General features: G+C 47.2%; 1 protein-coding gene across 1 annotated transcript in view; it reads left to right on the top strand.

Moving 5' to 3' along the window:
• Positions 1–20,629, top strand: part of CDHR3 (cadherin related family member 3) — a 58,144-nt gene that overhangs the window by 30,383 nt on the left and 7,132 nt on the right. Inside the window, 9 exon segments of the mRNA XM_058568468.1 lie at positions 2,219–2,367; positions 4,441–4,630; positions 10,326–10,497; positions 11,780–11,882; positions 12,775–12,873; positions 14,372–14,598; positions 16,634–16,805; positions 18,317–18,567; positions 20,424–20,605. Coding sequence (XP_058424451.1) covers positions 2,219–2,367; positions 4,441–4,630; positions 10,326–10,497; positions 11,780–11,882; positions 12,775–12,873; positions 14,372–14,598; positions 16,634–16,805; positions 18,317–18,567; positions 20,424–20,605 — 1,545 coding nt within the window.

Genomic DNA, 20,629 nt, shown 5'->3' with positions numbered 1-20,629 from the left:
TAACACCCTTATGTTAAGTGATATTTTATACTTATTTGGGTCTTGGATCCCCAAACCAAACAAACCAAGGATTTTATCTTCTGCCAAGCTCAATATCAGGTCAGCCAAGGAGAGAATGTTGTACCCGAGGAGCTGTGCCTTCATCAATAGCCTGACTAGTCCCCTTCACGGGGACCTGCTTTCCTGGAGCCCCCAGCACAGACTAGAGGAGCCTGCAGAACGTGAGGTCTTAGAGAGCGGCACTACTGACATTTTGAGCTGGGTCCTTCCTTGTGGTGGGGCGTGTCTTGTGCATTGTAGGATGTTTAGCAGCATCCATGGCCTCTACCCTCTAGATGCCAGTAGCAGCCCCCTCCCCTAGTTGTGACAACTAACATAATCACTCCCAGTGGAGAGCCACTGTCTTAGAAGGAAGAAGGGAGGGTGGGAGGAAGGGGATTTTCCTCCCAAGGTATCCTCTGTCTGTCCTAGGAGAGGCTGGGAGCCTGTGGTTGTCACCTCTGGTGATTCCTTATGACACTCCTTCTCAAACCTTAAAGTGCATACAAATCCCCCTGGGCATTTTGTGAAAACACAGATCCTGAGTTAGTGGTCTAAGTGGGTCTGAGATCTGCATTCAGATCCGGCATCCCCAGGGAGCCTGTTAGACATGCAGGGACCAGGCTTGGAGTAGCAGGGTGAGGCTGTGGAGGAAGCCTGGGCATCTTAGTGAGCTCTCTGCTGGACATTAATGGAACCCACTCAGAGTAACCAAAGAAGAAATATAACGCGATAGAGACAGGGGATCTCACACAATGGGCATAAGGGCTTAGTCTAGCCTTAGGACCTGGGGCCACCACCGTCTCTCCTCTGGCTCTGGTTTTGGCTCCGGCCACCCCTCCTCATTGCCCCACCCCCCCAACTTTGTCTATTCCTGGACCCATCAGTGGGCAGTAGCACAGATTCCCTGAGAAGGGGGTGCGTCAGGTAAGCAAATAGATTAATGGGCAACTTCAGTGGGACACTGCATGGGAGGCCTAGAGCACGGGAGTGGCCTCTTGGCCCCAACAAGGTTTCTGTCTTCCAACAATGGAGTGTACCTAGAGGAGGTCACCTCAAGAATGAGGACAGGCCCAGGATCCAGGGAGGAGCCCTGGTCGGGGAGGGCCTGGGTCCAGCCTTTCTCTGCCTGCCTCTGCCTCTAGCTGGAGCTTCCCTCTCCTTTCTCCTCCCTCAGGCCCTCCCTGCCCTACAGGGATGGTTTTGGATGCAATCATTTAGATCTGAGGTTTAGTATTCCCCTCTTAAAGAAGATCTCATGTGGGAAAATCCACACTTAGGAAACTGGTAAATTAGAGGTGGCTATTTGCCCCAGATGAAGTGATTTTCCCTCAGCAAAAGGACTTCCTACAGAATTATCTTAAACAATAAGCCTTCCTTGGTGCATTCAAAGTTACTCCGATTACCCAAGTTATATAGTTAAAACTTCAAACCTATCTGTCTTACTGCCGGCCTTTTCCAAAGGCAGTGGAGGTCTGAGGACGATGGGCAAGTTGGTGATTTGGGGTTAACTTGTAAGGAGTCATCCTTGGAGGGCAGTGCGCTGACCTTGGCTTCTGCCGGGGGGCTCATATCTCTGTTCAGAGAGCAACATGATTGATGCAACTCAGAAAGGTGTACACGTTCTGTGTGTAAATTCTGCCTCCTCAGGCCAAAAACAAAAAAGACAAGGAAGAAATAACAAGTGAGCAGAGGCACTAGAATAGAGCAAGTTTACAGTTTATTCAGCTTCTGGTGGCAGCCATGGGATGAGAGTCAGGAACCGGTAGTTCTGGACATTGTGTCCAGATGGATTTTTAAAATAATTCAGGTAACTTTTGCACAAGAATTGGGAGAAGGAGAGAAGGTAGCTGGATAGACCAACTATCCTTATTTTAAAAGATATTAATGCCGAGGCTGATCTGAAATGGCATCAGGTGGGCATGGATTCAGGGACCGTGGCCGATGTAAATCGTTGCAAAAACAGCCTGGCACTTTCTTTGCATCCACAGGGATGTGATCTTTGGAAATACAAAAGCCGGTCACCCCTCCTACCAGCTTCTGAGATCTCCCTCCAAGCATGTTGATGCAGCTTCAACAGCTCAGCGCTATATTTAGCACTCACTAAAATACCCACCTCCTAGACTCCACCCTCCCATGCCCCTGAAAACTAGCTGTGTCTGCTGTATTTCTGTTCCAGCCCAACGTGAGTGTACATGATTCCGGAGGAGCTGAGTCCAGGAACCATCATGGCCAATATCACCGCTGAGGACCCTGATGATAAAGGTGTCACCAGCTTCCTCCTCTACAGTCTCACCACTGTTAACAGCTATTTCATGATCAATCAGTGTAAGTCACACATACACACACATCCTTATGTGCATCCTTTAATTCAGCCATTTGGATTGTTTTTCAAATATTTTATCTGTCTCTGGTCTGGGGCATGCGTTTCTGTCTAGAGTATCGTAAGTTTCCAGGGTAATAGATGAAAAAGCCGTCTTTTTCGAGGCTGAGGAAACTGAACAGGGCCCCACGTCACAGCTGTATCATCCTTCATCTTTGAGGCAGGTGGGCATCTAAGGATGAATGAGTTCACTATCCTGAGGGTACCTTGGAGTCTTCTGAAGAGGGGGTCCAGACCAGTGCTGTCCAAAAGAAGAAGAATAGAAGCCACATATGTAATATTATAGTCTCCAGCAGCCACATTTTTAAAAAGAAACAGGTGAAATTGATTTTAATAAGGCATTTTATTTAACCCAACGTATCTAGAATATTATCATTTTAACATGTAATCAATATTTTGCAGTTATTAATGAGATATTTTACATTATTACTTTCTACCAAGTCTTTGAAGTTTGTTGGTATTTTATACTTACTGCACATCCCAATTTGGACTAACGACATTTCAGGTGCTACATAGCCACATGTGGCTAGTGGTTACCGTGTTGAACTGAATTGATCTAGATTGATCTGCTGGATTGCTAGGAATTATTTTCCCACCTAAGTGTCTTGGTGCAGAGAAGGAGAGTTTTTTCCTCCTAGAATAGCCATCTATTGTTGGGGTCTTAGTACATACTGGGCACTATGGGGAGAGATCCACAGGCCTTCCATCTTAGGTACTCAGCACAGCGACCCAATGAACTATCAAAATCCACATTTTACAGATGAGGAAACTAGGCTTAGAGAGAGACTCGGACAGGTAAGTGGCTTGTCCAAGGTCTCACAGCTCGTAGGTTGTGAAGCAGAGATATAAATCGAAGTTGCTCTACTCCAGAACCCGCCTTCTTCACACTCCTAAACTGTCCCACCTTGTAAGTCCCTATCACATCACCAAAACGGACTTCACTTGACATAATAGTTTTGTGGAGGCCAGCATTGGACAATCCCAGAAAGACAATGTGTTGTTTGCCCCATAGACTTTAGGGCAAAAGGATATCTGTTCTCAGGACAGGCAGGCAAAGGCAATAATTGTGCTCTGCCTCTGGAAACTTCCTAGTGTCCTGTCATCAAGGACCTCACTCAGCTGATGGTGTAGGGACAGACAATGATGGTTTAGAATTCTGTTCACTCTGCTATTGCAAATTGAACTTTTAACAAATATGGTGGTTTTTTGTAGCATATTTATTAAGACTCTTTGTTTGCAAGTAACAGAAACTAAGGCAAGCCAAACCAAGCAAGAGGAAAAAAAAAACAAAAAACAAAGGTAGAGACACCCATTAACAGGATACTGGGTATCTCACGAGAAAGGTCAGGGCATAGGAAGGGCGGGAACCAGTGCTGCCCCAGCCACCTCAGCAGCTAGAGTTCCGGCCCCTTATCTGTAGCTCTACCATTTTATTTCATTTTTTTAGTGAGGAAGATTCACCCAGAGCTAACATCTGTGCCAGTCTTCCTCTATTTTGTATGTGGGTCGCCGCCACAGCATGGCTTGAGCAGTGTAGGTCCACGCCCGGGATCTGAACCCACGAACGTGGGCTGCCAGAGCAAAGCATGCCGAACTCAACCATCATGCCATGAGGCCAGCCCCTGTAGCTCCACTATTAACCTGACTGATGTCTCTCAGTTACAAATTCTCCAGTAAGAGCACCTAGTGGGTCAAGCTTGAGTCAGTTGTCTACCAGTCCAGTCAACATAGCTGACATAGTCACCAACATAGTCCAGCCCATAGGCAAGGACTGCTGACAGGGGCCCAACCCTGAAGTCTGAGGTCAAAATTCCAGAAGGGTCAGGTCAAGCACCCCAATCAATGTCAAATACAGGAACTTACATGAGTTTTTTTTGTAATGTGTTTGTATAGAAGGTGTTCTCTGTGTAAGCCAGTCCTCATACCAGAATGTTCTTTTCCAATTTACTCCGAGTCTCCATCTGCGTTTACTCTTCATTTCTCTTCCAAGAGTCATGTTGTAACCTTTGCCTTCTTAGTGACTGGTACCATCCAAGTGGCGCACAGGATAGATCGAGATGCAGGTGAATTAAGACGAAATCCCTCCGTTGCTCTGGAAGTTCTGGTGAAAGACAGACCCTCGGGGGCTCAGGAGAATCGCATGCAGATCACCTTCGTTGTGGAAGACATTAATGACACCCCTGCTGCGTGCTCCAAGTTCACCTTCAGGTATTCACATTCTGAGACACGTGCTCGCAGTTCACCTCTTGGGTGGCCCTCTACCCTTTGGCTTCTCTGATGTATTCTTGGCAGGAACTGAAGAATTATGGGCATTTGGGACATGGCTCACTAAAATAAGTAAATTTGAACTGTTTGAGTTAGTTAATAGTTTTTCCTTTCATCATCCTTTTTTCTTTCCTCTTGTTCATTTTCTTTCCTCTTCTTGTCTCCCTTCTCCACTTTCTTACTCTGTTAAAAAATATTCTTATTTTGCTCTCTTCTATAACGTGTTCATCTCTGTTGGTGAAAAATACCACTGGGACTTGTTAGACTCTCTCTGGACTGTACCTTTTCTTTATTTATTGCCACTGGTGGCAAGACGGTGCTGCGAGTTAGCAGTTTTAATAGATGCTTGAGACTTTGGAGCAGTAACTAGGAGCTCCCAGAGAAACATGCCACCAGTAAGATGAATAAATCAAACCAAGTATTTACTTGAAATAAAACAAAGCATCTAATTCACCTTACACAACTTAATTGCATGTAAACAAAAGGCAACGGAAAGGGGAAAAAAAACACAGATACGAGTGGGATACAAGTTATTTTGTATACTTTGACCTGTTCTTTGTCTCACAAGCTATTCACCATTATTTTAAAATAAAGTCCCTTGTGATTCTGGGTTAATATGCCTTTTTGAAAACAGTACTGTCTTTCTACTAACTATTTTGTCTAAATGGCACAAGGTTATGAATTCCCTGGGTTAGCTTCACCTCTGCAGTTTCCTAATAGCTAGTCTCCAGTTTCTTGGGAGTCTGAAGGTGGCTCCTCTTGAGGGTGGGGAGGGTCACCTTTGTGGTGACCCTTGCTGAGAGAGATCCCTGCGTCCGGGGCAAGGCTGGAGACCAGAGCAGGTCTCATGTCCGGATGTCCGCACGGAGAGTCTCCTGCTGAGTTTATCTTTGACTGGTGTTGCAAGTTCACTTTTTAAGCTCCAGATAGCTTTGGCCATAGACCCAATACATAGTATGGCTGGGCAAAGGACAAAGGGCCCTAGACAAAGATCGTCTAGGGTAAGCAATAGAAATATAAATTCCTTTATCATGATTATGAACGTCTCCCCGTTTTCCCAATCGGCATGCCCAGCATAATGCTCAAATCAGTATGGCCTTGAGTGTGATATTAAAACAGTTACACCCTGTTCTGGACACATCCCATTTGCCCCTTCAGGTCCAGTCTCCAGCCTTCCCCACCCTGCTCTGTGCCCCAGGAGGCTGACCTGTATGGCTATCAATTGGCTCCCTCGCCCTGCAGCTTCGGGCTGCTCCATGGGAAGCCCTGAATGAGGGGGAGAGTGAAGTCAGGGTATTCACCCTGGGGTTGAGGAGTAAGAATTTGGGGTGACTAGTCTATCAGTGACTAGAAAGGACTGTGCTGCCTCCAACCTTCCTTGTCAGTTTTCTCCCCTTGGTGCGTTTCTGTTAAGTGCGTCCTGTGCTTCCTGCAGTCCAGAGTCCCTGCTGTGTGGGATGGCAGTCTGCAGACTGCATTCCCTGTTAGCTGGTCAAGTCACATTTTGAATATCCTACACTGCCCAGGCAAGCCCATGCAGAGTCCTGCTCTTGATAATCTTCTCTCCAAATTAGCCCTGAGGGTCAAGGCCAGCCAGCAACTGGACTAATTGTATTTATTACTGAAGGTAGCTCGAAACAATGTTCAAGTCCCTCCTCTGGGCTTTTCCAGCGAGAGTAACTGAGAGTAACTAGCAGCCATCCTGTGAAAGCCAAAATGTGAGGAGGGGCAACAAAGGGCTCCTTCCTCTGCAGTCCGAAAAGTGGAGGTCTCCACTCCACTCCCCAGCCTCATTTGCATACTCCATACTCCAGGGGCTGGGGACCCTGGCCCCACATTACCCACCATCCTTCCCTCCTCACCACCTTCTCCATCCCCACCATGCCAGAGCGGAAGCACACAGCCAGGTCAAAACCGAGCCAAACCATGCAACCAGGGCTGCCACCGGCTCTGACAACACTTGTCCCTGAGTATTTACTCCTTCTTCAGGGCTCTGGGCGCAGCCCCTGCAGGGGAGTTTGGGAGAGCAGGTAGGAAATGGTGGGAGGGGCCGGCACCCAGTGGATTGGACAGAGGAGGCGACTCTGCCAGGCTCCTGCTGCCTCGGTGGGTCGCCTGAGTCGTGCAGGTTCTCAGGCCGGCCAGAGATGGAAACAGCTCCTGCGGCTTTCCCAGACTGCTGATGAATGAGCCCAGGGCCTGATGGAAGCATCAAAGGCACCGTGACAGCCCCTGCTCTGGTTGTAAATTGTCAGGCGCTTGGCTGAAAACGCTTGGCAAGCTGTTTGTGGTCCCGAGGCGGAGAAGGTCGGCAGATTCAGTATGCGGCTGGGCAGTCACCTTTGCTGGGGCGGGAGCCGTGGTCAGACAGCTGTGGGCGAGGGCAGCCTGCCTTTGAGGTTGGGATTGATGAATGAGGGGGTGTGGTTTTCCAAGTCACGCGTTTAGGAAAAGAATACCAAGCGTCAGGGAAGAATGAAAAGAACATGCCAGGCAGCCCTGAGGGGCCTAGTGTGCAGGCCTTCTTCGGAGTGTGTGAAGTGTCTGGCTTCAGGACCCTGGATTCTGTGGATGATGCAGCCTCCTGGCTTCTGCAGAGTTGGAATCAAGGCTCAGATTCCCCAACCATCTGTGGGCCTGGAGAGTCATTGATGGAATTTACAGTGACTCTAACAGACAGTAGAGAACTATGCCTGGATGCATCAACTTTCTGGGACAGGTCTTGAAACCACTCTGAACCACTCTTTCTTCACCTGTAAAATGGGGACAAGAATACAAACCTCTTGGAGATGAGGGAATTAGAGATAGTGTTTTCAAAGTGCTTGGTATGATACAGCATATAGTCGGTGTCTAATAAATGGTATCTATTCTAAGTACTTATGAATAAAACCATGACACTGTGCTATCAAGACAGGAATAAAGATGCTCGACTCCAATCCACTGAAACACAGAGGAGATCTTTGCCAAATGAGGCATCATGGAGTTCATCATGGATATTACACCTGTCAGAAAAACTGCTTTCCAGGAAGCAAACCCAGTTATCCTCAGAAGTCTAAGACCATCCTTGCTGTCAGACTGCTCCTTCTTTGCTGAGCCCAGAGCCCACTTTAGCTGCCATTAAGGGATGATGTGGAATGCAGAAGGAAGCATAACTTGGTTGCAGAGAGAGGTGATGGTACAGAGGATTAAAGAATTTAACACATGTTAGTCTGGGTGCTCTGTGAACAAGATCCCAAGACAGATGAAATGTGCAAGGCTTGTATTAGAGGAAAGGAAATGCCTGTGGGAGAAAATGGGGAAAGAGCCAGACAAGGCTGGGAGAGTCATCAGACCACAATGCAAGTCCCACCTGAACGAAGGGAAGAGGGAGGAAGGGTGGGTGGAAATGTTCTAGTCTTCGGAAGGTTTGGCTAGGGCACTGGGGAGTCCAGGAGCCAAAGTCAGCTGTCACAGCACAGGAATGAGCCAGCCTTAGTATCTGCCACGCCCAGTCATTGGCACACAGCTGCACTGCAAACACAGGGATTTCAGAGCACAGCTGCTGGGGTCTGTGGCCAATTATGTTCTCGTGGTTGAAGGTCTTCCAGGCACATTCTCATGGCAGCCACAGTATATTTTTGTAAGAAATTCTGTTCAAGATAAAACGTGATGAGGTAGGTAGCAAAATAAAACAAAACAAAAATACAGCCACAGATTCCTCCCTGCCCGTACCCATGCCCCTTTGCAATGTGATTTTGCCACTTCTCCTATCAAGAGATGGGCTGCTCTTTCTGCTCCTTGAATCTGGACTTGACCACGTCAGTTGCTTTGGCCACTGGGACATTCACAAACACGGCACAGCAGAGGCCTAAGAGGTGTGTGTGCATTGGGACTTGCCCTCTTTTGCTACTTTTGGAAATCTGAGGTCTCCACGTGAAGAACCTGGACTAGTCTCCTGGAGGATGAGAGACAACATGAAGCTGAAACCAGCCACCTTCCTAGCACCAGACATATGAGTGAGACCATCCCAGACCATTCAGCCCCAGCTGAGCTGCCGGTGACCACAGAGACCAGCCAAGGTGGACTAGAACAAAAAGAACTGATGGGGGGCCAGTGCCAGGGCCTAGTCATTGAGTTTGGCACACTCCGCCTTAGCAGCCCGGGGTTCAGTTCCTGGGCGCGGACCTACACCACTTGTCTATCAGCGGCCATGCTGTGGCGGTGACCCACACACAAAATAGAGGAAGATTGGCACAAATGTTGCCTCAGGGTGAATCTTCCTCAAGCAAAAAGAGGAAAATTGGCAACAGATGTTAGCTCAGGGCAAATCTTCCTCAGCAAAAAAAGAAAAGAACTGATAGATAACCCTTAATATTGTAAGAAATAATAAATGCCTGTTGTTTGAAGCCACTAAGTTTTGGGCTGGTTTGTTATGTAGCAAAAGTTAACTGAAATGATTTATATCCATTTATAGATGGAAAAACTGAAACTTGGAGACGTGATAAAGTCCCTTATTGAACTGAAGCCTAGAGGTATCAATCACTCTTCCTCAGAGTCTCCCACACTAAGCTGGGCTTGACCAGAGGACTCTGATTTGGGGGCAGTTTTACTCATTTGTGCTATTTGCCTAGACCCTGGAGTCAACTGAGATTGAAATTGAGGTTATTCAACCCTTAATAAACCTCCACTGAATGAATAATACTAAGGTGTTAGGAGGCCCTTCTGTGACATTGAAGCCGTTAGAACACAAGTTGAGGAGTTCCCAATCTTCAAGGCTTGGGAGGTGAGGGATGCAGGAGCACAGGGATTTCCCCTAACCAGATTATAAACTCCTGCAGGCAGGGGCAGAGGTTATATTTCTCTTATATTTTTCTTCACTACTATGCTGGTCTCATAAGCTACCATTCACTCGTTCAACAAATATATATTGAGCACGCCAAGAACAAAGCAGATGAAGATCCCTGTCGTCATGGAGCTTACATTCTAGGGGGAATGGGCGATGAACAGGATAAATAATAAGTAAACTATATAGTATAATGGAAAATGATGAGTGCTAAGAATTAAAAATAAAGGGGGCACAGGAGAGGGAGCAGTGGGCAGGGGTCACTGACATTTTAGATAGGGTACCCAGGGTGGCCTCCTGAGAAGGTGACATTTGATTAGAGACTAAAGAAAGTGAAAGAGCAAGCCTTATGAATATTTGTGGGAAGAGCCTTGCACAGTAGGTGGAATGGCCCTGAGGCCAGGGCTTGGGGAGTGTTCAAGGAACACCAGGAGGCCAGAAGGGCAGGAGTGGAGTGAGCAAGGAGAGGATTCGGGAAGAGATGGGTTCAGACAGAGAAGGCCAGGGGTGGGGGGGTGCACATGATAAGGGGTCCTGTAGATCAAAGTCAGGACTTTGAGTGAAATGAGGAGCCATTTGGGATTTAGGAACAGAGGAGCGACGTGATCTGACATTTTAACAGGACTCCTCTGGCTGCTGTGTTAAGAATAGTCTGGAAGGAGGCAAGGGCAGAGCAGGGACACCAGGTCACTGCAATAACCATGGACTTGCTCTGAATTGAGATTAAAGCAGAGGAGTCTAGCCCAGGGCGTGTGTTAGAAGGAACACTCCATCGCCATTTGTCGGGGAGAATATTGAATCGTGTCTTTTTGCCAGCATTATGGTGTCTGAAAGGGCAGCCAAGGGGACCTTGCTTCTGGACCTGAACAAGTTCTGCTTTGATGATGACAGTGAAGCACCAAACAACCAATTCAACTTCACCACGCCATCTGGAGTGGGGAGCAGCGGCTGGTTTTTACAGGATCCAGCTGGCTCTGGGAAAATTGTGGTCAGTTAACGGTCATTGCATCATTGAAAGGGCATGGGGAAGCTGGTCTAACAGGCATAGTGCTTTTGCTGCCCCACAGAGAGAAATTTCCAAGGTAACTCCCTCTCCGAGCGACTGTAACTGACAGACTTCAGAGTGACTCTGTTGTTCTCGTTTGCTCTTTATTTTACCCAAGTTCTGGGAACCGTTTGTTATGCACGGTTGTGCCTGGGGTGCTAAGGACTGGATTCTTTCTTGCACAGCTGGCAGTTTGCATGCCTGTTTAGCTGCCTCTACGGTCACGTTAGTGCCCTCTGGGCTCCAGCACTTCTGTTTATTTGAGCGCTCATTCCTGGCCCCGGGAGGTGTGAGGTGAGAGAAAGCAGGGCCAGGGCGGTGAGTGTGTCTTGCTGAATTCAGTGTCGTTGAACCACTGGAGGCCCCGAGGAGACTGAGAAATGAGGCTGAGTGGGTACCCCCACTCCACAGCCCAGCCACAGGGGCAACAGCAGAGTTGGAAGAAGGATGGGCATAAAGGGCGGGTCTCAAAGGGCTATGTGAGACCTTTACCTCCAGGGTTCCTGCTGGAGGGTGGTGGGGAAGGAGGAGAGGAAAGTGGAAGGGCAGAGGAGGTGGGTGGGTCTTGGAGGAGGGTGTCTTGGGGGGGGGTCTGCATCAGAGATAAAGCCTCAGGGAGGAGAGCGAGCAGCCCCCTGGGCATCCTCTCACCACCTCCTTCTCCACCTCCCATCCCAGGCCCTTCTTCAATCCCCAAGAGAGTCTTAGCAATTTTATTCATAGTGTCATCTTAAAAATAATTTCCATTTTGTTCTGTTTAGAAAATTAATACATGTTCCCTGTAGAAAACACAGAAAAGCATTACCATTCAGTGATAACTACTATTAACATTGTGATAGATTTCCTCCCTCTGCATAAATTTTATGTATATTCTGTATATACATGCATAAGTATTTTAAATGATGGAAATATCCCTGCATATAGGATTCTATGTTGTGCTTCTCTTCAACTAACCTGAAGTCTTAAGCCTAAGCAGTTGGGCAATAGTGCTCAATGGACATCTTTAAACATAAAATTTCTCTCTCCTGATAAATTCTTTCGAATAAATTCTCTGGCAGTGAGCAAAGGTATGGACATAACTTTTTAAAGCTCCTCCTATGGGCAAAATGCTTTCCAGAAAAGTTTTGCAATTTACATACCCGATAACAGTGTATGAAAATGTCTGCGTCAGTCCAATGAAAAGGGTTGTTATTCTGTGCGATGTGATCTCTCTGCTGGAATCTAGTTGGTTGGCGACCTAGATCATGAAAATCCAAGCAACCTGGCAGGCAGCAGCCAACACACGGTGATAACCCAGGCGCAGGGTGTTGCCGCTACTGCAAAAGCAAGCACCGTTCTGATTTATTTCATGAAGCATCTTCCTCGAGTAGCAACAGCTAAACTGTGCTAGGCAATACTTGGTGCTGGACTAGGGGTTTGTGTTCAAAAGGAGACTTCAAAAAACCCAGACACTTAGGAATCAGCCCAGCCTCCTCCTGTCCGTCACCAAGCACGTTTATTCAGTCTCCAAGTCCTTTCTTCTCGGTCGCCTCTTAAAACCTCTGGGATCTGCTGCCTGCCCCCGCCCCGCACCCGCATCCCACTTGCACTGCTCTAATGCGGAACCTCCTCTTTCTCAGCTGAATTACAACACCAAGAGTCTTTTAAGGGGCTTTCTGCCTGCCTGTCGTCTTGCCCCCTTCCAAGCATCCTCCACATTTCTGACAGTGATTTTCAGGAAATCCAAATGCCATCATATTACTTCTTTGCTTAAAGCCCTTGAGTGTCTCCCCATAGCTGTCAAGTTTAAGTTCAAACTCTTTGGCTTGGCACACAAGGACTTTTCACTATCTGGCCCCTGCCTAGTTCTCTAGCTTCAGCTCCCATTGCTTGCCTCTAAGTCCCGTTTTTTCCAGCTAGGCAAATAGCTTGCGGTTTTCCTGAGTGAATCACCAAGGATACCTTGGTATCCTTGCACGTGTCTAGACCGCTCCCCATTCCACCATTGCCCCATTTGTCCAGCTCTAAGTACCCTTGTAAGGCTCAGCTTGCACTTCCTCCAGCTTCTCGAGTGACGTGTTCATCAAAAGGCAACTACCGTAAGCACCAGGCCTTAGTCATCTTGTATCTCCTATGTTTCGCACAGAGCCTGGTATACAGAAGACGCTTTAAAAATATTGAATAAATGAATGAATGAGAATAGAATGTTGCTATTTACTTTTTTTCTATTTCCATTTTTAGATAAGATCTACATTTATATCCTAACAACCCCAGAAAATGAGTTTCCACTTGTCTTTGACAGGCTGTCCTATGTAGCTAACGTGTCGGAATCAAGCCCAGGTAAGTATCAGACGAGCCCCAGACCCCAGTGCTTGATAGACCCCTCCATCCAGGTGCACGTTGATAGACCCCTCCATCCAGGTGCACGTTCGTGGAGGGCAGCTCCCTTGCCGATGCCCAAAGCGAGTTTTGCACAGCGATTCCTGGCCGAGTCATGTTTGTTGCATCTCTTATTTCCTTTCAAATTGTCCTCAGTGCTGAGGGACACTTCAGGTGAAATGTAGATTTTGAAAGCAGCTGATTAAACTGCATCTCTCTGCGCCTGATTGCTTCCTTGTCTGTGGGCCGGATTCCGCTCATCCTCTCTTTGGTAGCCTGTTTTCCATGGTCTCCACGGTGGTTTTTATCCAGCTCACTCAGAGAATTGAAATTTAAAAATAGGGACAGGTTTCCCATTTCTAGATTTCCTTCATTTAAAAACAAAATAAAGACATTTGCTCTCTCCCTTAGTAGGATTCACTGGAGCCTCTCCTCCGCCCTTTATATCCCCTTGATCTGGGCAGGCTCTGCCCCGTTAGCGGAGACCCCTCACCTCATTTCCGGCTTCTGTTCCCCCAGCTCTCCCGGTCAGAAGGTGGTCCTGTTAACTCTGGTATAATCAGATGTCACCACAGCTTTTGATCCTTTTACATGGATACTTCTTCTTTTTCTATGTTAAACAAGCAAGCAAACAAACCCAAAACGCTCCCTCTAAAATGATCCCCTCCCCATTTTATTCTCTCTCTTTATGACAGTCTGCATTTCCTGACATTAAGCTTTAAACAAAGCACAAAAAGAAGGTCCAAAGAAACTGCTTTTAATTCCTTATGTCTTACCCGGTAAATAACAAATGCAGTGGGAATCTGCTTCTTATGAATTCACAGAGCTTACTGCAGTTATTAAGCATGAATTTGGGGCCCAGCCCTTAGTGCTGCGGCTATATAGTCAACAAGAGAAGGTTCCTGCCCTGGAGAAGTGTGATTTACGAGAAAGAACTTCTTCAAATCGAGCAAGCCGGATCTCCAGCAGCCCCACCAACAAGATTTGTAAAATAAGCAAAATGGAACAGTGCTGAAAAATCTATACTCTGTAATCATCAGTTACTAAACCCTTAAAAAATTGTTTATTTTTCATCTTGTTTGTAAGAGCAGTTCATGTTCATTATAGAAAATTTGAAAAATACAAAAGACTTTTAGACAATACTGCTGCAAAAAGGTGTGTGAAGATGTTCTTTGCAGTGTTGTTTATGATCACATAATAATTGGCATGCTTGGAGTCTATATCGAGACATGAATTGTCTTTCACATCTCCCAGTACTGCTTGGATCATAGGGCCAGTTACCTAGTGAGTGCTCATTAGAGTAATTTAAATTTAATAGAATTGAAGATATAAAACACAGAGTTTGAACAGCAAAGAGGCCTCCAAATGTCTTTCTGCCCATGGCAGTGAGAATGTCTGCTCTTGGGTCCTCCCTGCACCCCTAAAAGCAGGACTAATCTCAGGTACTTGATTCTTCCAGCTAGAACCCGGGTTGGACAGGTACAAGCGACTGATAAAGAGCTCCCCCAGCGCAGCATCGTGTACTCCATCTCCACCTGGGGGGCCAGCCGCCAGTACCCAAATGTATTTTGGATTAATCCTAAAACGGGAGAACTTCAGCTGGTGACTAAAGTGGACTACGAAACAATCCCCATCTATATTCTCAGAATCCAGGCCACCAACAGCAAGGACACGAGCTCAGTCACTGTGAGTGGGGCTGTTTGGTGCATTCACACCAGCCTGACTGGCTGACTTAGGGTCTGTCTGGCACCCTCCAGGTCTGGCCGTAGCAATAAGGAATCTTAACAGGGCACATCCTGCAGATGTGATGGGAAATGACTGGTGGTGTCCAGGACAGCACAATGGGACACACATTTGGGTGCCCAGGAAATAAAGATTGACATCTGTAGGCCCAAATTTGTGGATGACTGCGAAGAGGCTGAGACTCATGGCCAGGTGGTGGAATATTGCCACTCTGTGGGACAAGTTTCCTCCCGTTGCCCTTTACATGTCCCTTTGCTTTTGCAGTGGGCCGGTGGTGAGATACACCCTGCCAGAAGTGGGCTTTGGTTTCATAGTTCTGCATTCCCCCCGCAAGAGCAATTTTGCCATGTTCCTACCCTACCTCCATCACCCCAGAAGGCGTAGATCTTAAAGTGATATGGCTTGGCCCAGGGCTACTGTTTCTCAACCTTTGATGCTGAGAATCTGGTTAAATGCAGATGTGAGTCAGCAGGTCTGAGTAGGGCCCGAGAATCTGCATTTCTAACATGCTTCCCAGTGGTGCTGATGCAGCTGCTCCACATCCACGCTTTGAGTAGCAAGGATGTAACAGGTCTGTGCTGTCAGTGGTTACGATAATCTGGGGGTAATATGATGGCCACAAAGACAGAACTATGTCTCGGTCTTTCCCATTAGTAAAGTGACAAAGCATAAGGCAAAATGAACTCTTAGCTGGCGGCAGGGAGCCCTGTGTGGTAGAGACAATGACTGGTTCAGAGTCAGGAGACAGAGTTCATTTCTCAACTTTGATCCCAGTTTTCCAAGTCAGTCTGAGCAATGCTAATCTTTGTGTCCCAATTTCTGTCTCTTAAATGGAGAGTCACCTGATAACCCAGCACCTGAATAGTCCAGTTCCTCTCATGAGTTGCTTTGAATTAATGGGACGATGCTTTTAATGATGTGGAAGCTTGGCATTGCTAGCAGAGGAAGAGATGTGCTAAGTTGGAGATAATTGTAGTGGTTGTTAGGCTGGGTTTTTGAGAAAAATGAATGGACTCCACTTTGGGAGCTAACTAGAGTGAACATTTCAATTTATTCCTGGGCTCAGAAATAGCTGAAATCCCCAAATTTCAAAGGTAGAATGAATACAACTCAAATTCATGGGCTTTTAAAAAGGGTGATGATCATGTAAGTCCCTTTCAGGGCTGCCATTCTATGATTCTGTGCTGGCAGGCGTCCCTGTCCGGATTCCAATTCAACAGGTATAAAAGGCACGATGAAAGAGAAGAGGCTACCGCTGCCTGTGGCAGGTTAGCGCCACCAGCTTCATGCAGGGCTAATGGCCTAGGTTACAGATGAAATCCCGGCTGAGCCAGGTGGACTCCCATCCCAGTGGTTCTCAACCCTGGCTGCGTATTAGAATCAGCTGGGAACATAAAAAAAGTGCCTGGGCCCCACCCTCCAGCGAGTCCGATTCATTTGGTCTGGAGTGGGCCTGAGAAAGTAGAGGCAAGGTTGAGAACCATTGCTGTATATTCCAAAGTTAAAGACGGAACTTCCAATTCACAAGGACAGCAAGCAAGGAAGTATGGGGGGGTCACCATAAATCCATAATCATTACTGGAAAAACAACTCAGCATCATCTGGGCATGAGCCCATGCGTCTAGGTGCAGGTGTGTGGGGTATGTGAATGTATACTTATGTAATACACACGCATGTGCACACACACCCACACGTGTACACACAGAGTACAGAAGTTGGTAGCATAGGACTTGGAGTAGGACAGACCTGAGTTGAAATCCCAGCTCTGCGACTCACCAGGTGAATGGCCTTGGGTCAACGATCTAATCTCTCTAAGCCTCAGCTTCCTCACCTGTGAAATGGGAACAGTCATGTTATTATCTATCTCAGGTGAGGGTAAATGAGCTCTTCCATAAAAAGCACACAGCCTGGTGCTGGCATACAGTGAATACTGGTTAAGTTTTAGCTGTTAACACGGGTTGTCGTCTTGCTGCTCTAGGTTACTGTGAACGTCCTTGAAAAAAATGATGAAAAGCCAATTTGTACCCCAAACTCTTATTTCCTGGCCATCCCAGTGGATCTGAAAGTTGGCACAAATATTCAGAATTTCAAGCTGACGTGTACCGACCTTGATTCCAGCCCCAGGTCTTTTCGGTACCCCATCGGCCCAGGTACAGAATTTGATATCCACAGTCTTGGCCTGGCTCTTGGTGCTGGAGGCCTTAGCAGCTGTTTAGAGAGGATGGGGCGGATCTGTGCTCACATCCTGAGTGGGGCACAGTGTGTGGTGGGCGTATTTTGAATGAGGAGAGCTGGAGTGAGGAGTCTAACGGTCCCGTGCCTCCCAGGCCTCTTGTCTTCCGCTTCTCCTCACCCAGCTCTTTCCAGAGTCCCATACAAGCCTGCCCAGAGGCCCAAGGAAGGGGGAGTCCCGTTGATAATGACTCCCCCCAAACTCCCAGACTGTCGTATAATTCATGAATCACATTAGTGTAGTTAAAATTTTTTTTAGTCCAACTGCTCAACCACCTCTTTTCCTGAAAGCTTGTGGTGGGGGCAGGGACTCCCAGTCCTCTCTCTGGATAATAATAGATTAAATAGATTAAGTGCATTTTGAAACGTGTCCTCAGGAATTCTCTTCTGCTCCATTCATTTTCTCTCTTTAAAAATATACCATTGTGGGGGGAAAAAAAGAGCACCCTCAATGGAAATTAGACCAAAATAGCTCATCTAATGAAGTGCTGAGGCCAGAGATTTAAACCCAAACAAGCAGAGCAATTCCATGTGAAAGAGTGAAAATCCATCTTGGCTGCCTGCTGAGCCCTGGCAGAGCAGGAACTCGAACAGTAGGAAGCCTCTTGAGCTGGCTGTGTCACAAAACCCAGGGGCAGAGACTGCAGTGGCAGAAGATGGAAATAATCCATGCTGAGAACCCTCAGGCCTCTATGAAGTGCTTCGCTGCTAAGGGAGTAAAAATGGCATCATCTCCTGCTCCGTTTACTGGTTTTCAGTCGGTAATGAGTCTGGAGCCACCGGAGGAATGAGCAAGGGCTGCTGGGACGGGCAGCCTCTCTGCCCTGGCCTCCCTAAGCTGTGAGCCTTGAACCATAACAGGCTCAGGGGGAGAAGGAGAGGATGGATTCGAGGAGATCTGGGACTGTAATCCCTGCAAAGCCAGGAGGCACCTTCCTTTGGGGGGACCAGGGACGTCTGTTACCAGTGTGACCAGCCAGGTTCCACGGAAGGCGTGGAATGAACTTGGCCTATGGCTATGGATGTGGCCCACTCTACCCTCTTGCTGCCCACTCATTGGTCTGAGGGTGAGTTACATGTTGTTACCAAATAAATGCTGGATGATAAGGATTGGCTAGAGAGGCTGTGCCAGGATTATGAAATCACTCTGCCTGATGCTCAGCAAGATGGCGGCCATTCTCCCGGGACAGATGTGCTGTTGTCCTTTTCTACTCTCATCCTTGTTGCAGCCTGTGAGCAAGAGTTTCTTTGTACTAATGAAATCTCTGGTGCAGTTAAGGCTGATATCATAGCCCTGGTGCCTCAGACACAGTCTACACCTGCAGTGTGGATGTTTGCATAAAAGACTGAGTGCAGTTTTCTCTTAAACCTTTATTTCTCACTCTCTTTTCTTCCTTTGCCCAAAATCCTTGTATCAAATCTCATTTAGGCAACATCAACAGTCATTTCACCTTCTCTCCCAATGCTGGGTCCAATGTTACACGCCTGCTCCTTGCAACTCGCTTTGACTACACTGGTGGGCTTGATGAGATCTGGGACTACAAACTGGTAGTCTACCTAACTGATGACAACTTGCTGTCCGGCAGGAAGAAAGCTGAGGCTCTTGTTGAAACACGGACTGTGACACTGAATGTTAGCGTCATTCCTTACCCAACCACGATTGTCACCACAACCCCCAGGGTAAGGGCTTTGGAACCTGGACTCCCCAGTTACATCCCTTGTGATTAACGTCGGTGGAGCCCTTTGACCCAGGAGAAATGTGGGGTGGACTGAAAAAGAGTTGAGATATTAGGATGTTGCCAGGAATGGCAACCATGGGCTGGAGTGGAGTCACTGGGTGGTAGATAAAGATCTGGGTGAGACCTTGGATTTGTAGAACCATTAACTTCCTCTTCTGGTAAATGAGGGTGTGCATTGATGCAGGGGCTTTGATAGATCAGGTAGTCACCACCTATGGTGCTTGTGGCACAGGAGCCAATTTTCGTGGGCACGTGGCCAGTTGCTACCTTCACAACCTCTTCTCTGCTTGCTCTTAAGAGCCATTGCAAGTCAAAGTCCATGAAAGCAGGTAGCTGCCAGGTGCTCGTCTCCACTTCTTTTGAAGAGTCACCATGTACCAATCTGTACCCTACTCCCCATCTCCACTCCAAAAAATTCATTTATTCAATCTACAAATATTTAATACCTATAATATGTCAATCACTTTAGTGAACAAGTCCAAAATGATCTCTGCTTTCATGGAACTTATAGTATAGGTCAGTGGTTCTCAAAGAGTGGTCCCCAGAGCATCAGCATCACCCGGAAATTTGTTGGAAATGCAGATCCCCAGGCCCACTCCAGAATCTTAAAGTTATACCTCACCCAACCATGATCATCACCATAATCTCCCTGGAAGGATGCTAGAACCCCAACTACATCCCCAGACCTACTAGATCAGAAACTCTGGGTGCAGGGCCCAGCAATCTGTGTTTTTAATAAGCCTTCCAGGGGATTCTGATGTGTGCTGAAGTTTGAGAGCCACTGATCTTGAAGGGGAGACAGGTTTCAAACAAGTATGCAAATTAATAAAATAGCTAAAGATGTGGTAAATGGTAGGAAGACAATAAGCAGGTGCCATAATAGAATCAGAGTGGTGAAGGAAGGGAGAGTCTTGGAATCTGACAACAGGGTTATCTCTCCCTGCTCCTTGGGGGAATGGCTTATATTTGTGCTGACTCTTTTGTCCTCTTTCCTCCTGCTCCTAGTGAAAGCTGTGCCCTTGGTCAGCAGCCCCATACTTGCAGTATGCCAGAGGAAAAGTAATCAGAAGCTTAGAAAGCTACCTATGGAAGGTGGTCAAACTCTGCTTCTCAGAGTCTTACCAAGTTAACGTTCATCTCCCATGTGCTTGAGTCAGTATTACCTCAGTGAATGGAGGCATAAGGCAACCCTGAGGGCTTTTAGTTGTGGTAGAAGCCAGTAGGCTCCCCTAAGTAAGGAACTGCCACCTTTCTGGGGCTTCCAACATGACCCAACTGAGACGTCTCCAATCCTGAAATCTCCGTGACTTGTTTGTTATCTGTCTCCTGCTCTAGGCAGAAATGCTGAACTTGAGGTTTCGCTGTGTTATCAGCCCACTCATCTGGCAGTGCAGCTTGTAGTGAGTGAACACGGAAAAGCCTACAAAGTGTTAAAAAAAACAACTTTCATGGCTCATGCCTTCCCAGTGAGAGACAATGGCTATATTAGCCCCTGGGTTATACCATAATCTGGCAGGGAAAAAAGCCAATGGAATTTTTAGTTTTGGAGAAGGGGAAGAAAGAGGATGAAATTAGGCCTGGAGTTGCTTTTCAGTTCCCTGAATTTTCTGGGTTTTCGTTTAATGGATGTTTGGAAAGACTATAAATAAGGCGATGGGTTGAGGCAGCACGAACTATGAGCACACAGATGTTCAGTTTACAGAGCAAGAACAAAGAGCAGATACCCATCACCAAGAGGGAGTAATGATGTCAAAAATGCAACCACTCTCCACTCACCCTCCCCCTCTGTCATTCAAGCCCAGGGTCACCTACCAGATCCTGAGGAAAAATGTTTATGCTCCATCAGCATGGTATGTGCCTTTTGTCAGCACTCTGGGATCCATATTGCTTCTGGGTCTTCTAGTGTCCCTGATCGTCTTCGTGGCCAAAGCCATTTATAGACACGGTCCCTGCAAGACTGGGAAACACTAGAAGCCTCTGTAAGTTGCCAGTGGGCTGAGCCC

The sequence above is a fragment of the Diceros bicornis genome, chromosome 3 (assembly GCF_020826845.1).
Source record: "Diceros bicornis minor isolate mBicDic1 chromosome 3, mDicBic1.mat.cur, whole genome shotgun sequence".
NCBI lineage: Eukaryota > Metazoa > Chordata > Mammalia > Perissodactyla > Rhinocerotidae > Diceros > Diceros bicornis.
The sequence above is the reverse complement of the archived record's forward strand: the minus strand, read 5'-3'. Positions and strand labels throughout refer to the sequence as shown.